This window comes from Melanostigma gelatinosum (genome assembly GCF_949748355.1).
Source record: "Melanostigma gelatinosum genome assembly, chromosome: 19".
Classification (NCBI taxonomy): Eukaryota; Metazoa; Chordata; class Actinopteri; order Perciformes; family Zoarcidae; genus Melanostigma; species Melanostigma gelatinosum.
In genome coordinates this window covers 14,213,574-14,214,863 of record NC_136652.1, presented here as the reverse complement: position 1 = coordinate 14,214,863, position 1,290 = coordinate 14,213,574, and the positions used below count along the sequence as shown (strand labels likewise).

At 42.1% G+C, this 1,290-nt stretch overlaps 1 protein-coding gene across 1 annotated transcript; it reads left to right on the top strand.

The window, feature by feature from the left end:
* LOC306793201 (laforin-like) lies at positions 1–1,290 on the top strand (the record flags this gene model as incomplete). Its single annotated transcript, XM_079290698.1, has 2 exons — positions 1–283; positions 1,112–1,290. Exons 1-2 carry the CDS (start codon positions 34–36, stop codon positions 1,288–1,290), a joined length of 429 nt encoding a protein of 142 aa, XP_079146824.1. The 5' UTR covers positions 1–33.

Here is a 1,290-nt window from a genome sequence, read left to right as displayed (position 1 = left end):
TTGAGGACACATCATTTGGTTAAGGTGGCAGCAATGTTATTCAGGTTCGGTGTCATTCTCACTCCGGAGTCTTCGAATGTAAAGGTTTATATTTTGGGCTCGCGTGAGGAAATGGGCAACTGGGACCCGCGCGGAGCGGTTCAGATGAGAGCCTCACAGAAGCTCCTGCTGTCAACACATGAACCGTGTCTGTGGATCGGCGACGTGCAGCTGGCAGAGCCCTTCAAAGACACCCTGTGGTTCAAGTTCGTCAAAAGAGTCCGCGGCACTTGTATCTTGGAAGGTATACATGCATCAATACTCTGGTGCTGTGCCAGAGATTCAGCCGCGTGCAAAAGGAAATAGTTTTTGAGACGTCACATCGATTTAATGTATTTCCCATCGGAAGTAACGTTTCAGGCAAAAGACGAAAATAACTCCGCCATGTTTGGTTCACATTGTGTAATCCATCCTTACTGCCACATGATGGCGGTGAAGTGACACTTGTTATTTATCAAACGCTCAGTGGCTCGTGGATTTCAGTGCATACGATAAAAGTGTTTTTACCAAGTTTTAGCAGCATTCCCCAGTGTTACAATATAATCTCACATTTAATGTTGCTGCATTCAAAATTATACCTCAGTGTAATGTATGTAATTTAACTGTACAAAGGTATTATCCGCAACAGTAAATGGACTCAGAATGCCAAAAGGCCCCATTCAGTGTTAATCATATTATATTACTGTTACAATGTTGTAGCTGGTTGAGCTGGAGCTTATTATATGTTATATACTGTTGGGTTGTTTGTAAAAACCCATCATATTGTATAAGCTTCTTCTATAAGTGATTTCTATTTAATTTAAATATATCAGATTCATGTACTGTAGTGCAGTACAATTTCCCTCTGAACTTTCGTGGAGTGAAAGTCTTCAGTAGCAGAAAGAGATAAGACTCAATACAATTACAAGTACCTCAAAAGTAAAAGTACTTTGTTACTCTCCACCACTGGTTGTTATTATTAGACCTATTTCCTCCTTGTTTAGGACGCTTAATCAGTTGTTTACCTGTTTAACGCAACACAGTATATGTTGCCTCCTAACCTGCTGAAAGGCTGTCCCCTCTTTGTCACCAGGTAGCGGTCCGAGCCATGACAGATGTTGTTCATATGATGAGACGAACATGGTGGATGGAGTGTACTGCCACCCAATTGGTCACTGGATAGAGGAAACAGGACACACCGATGAGATGAAACACACCACCAGCTTCTATTTCAGTGTGGCTGGTCAGAAGGCCATTCATTTCTCCAGGTAA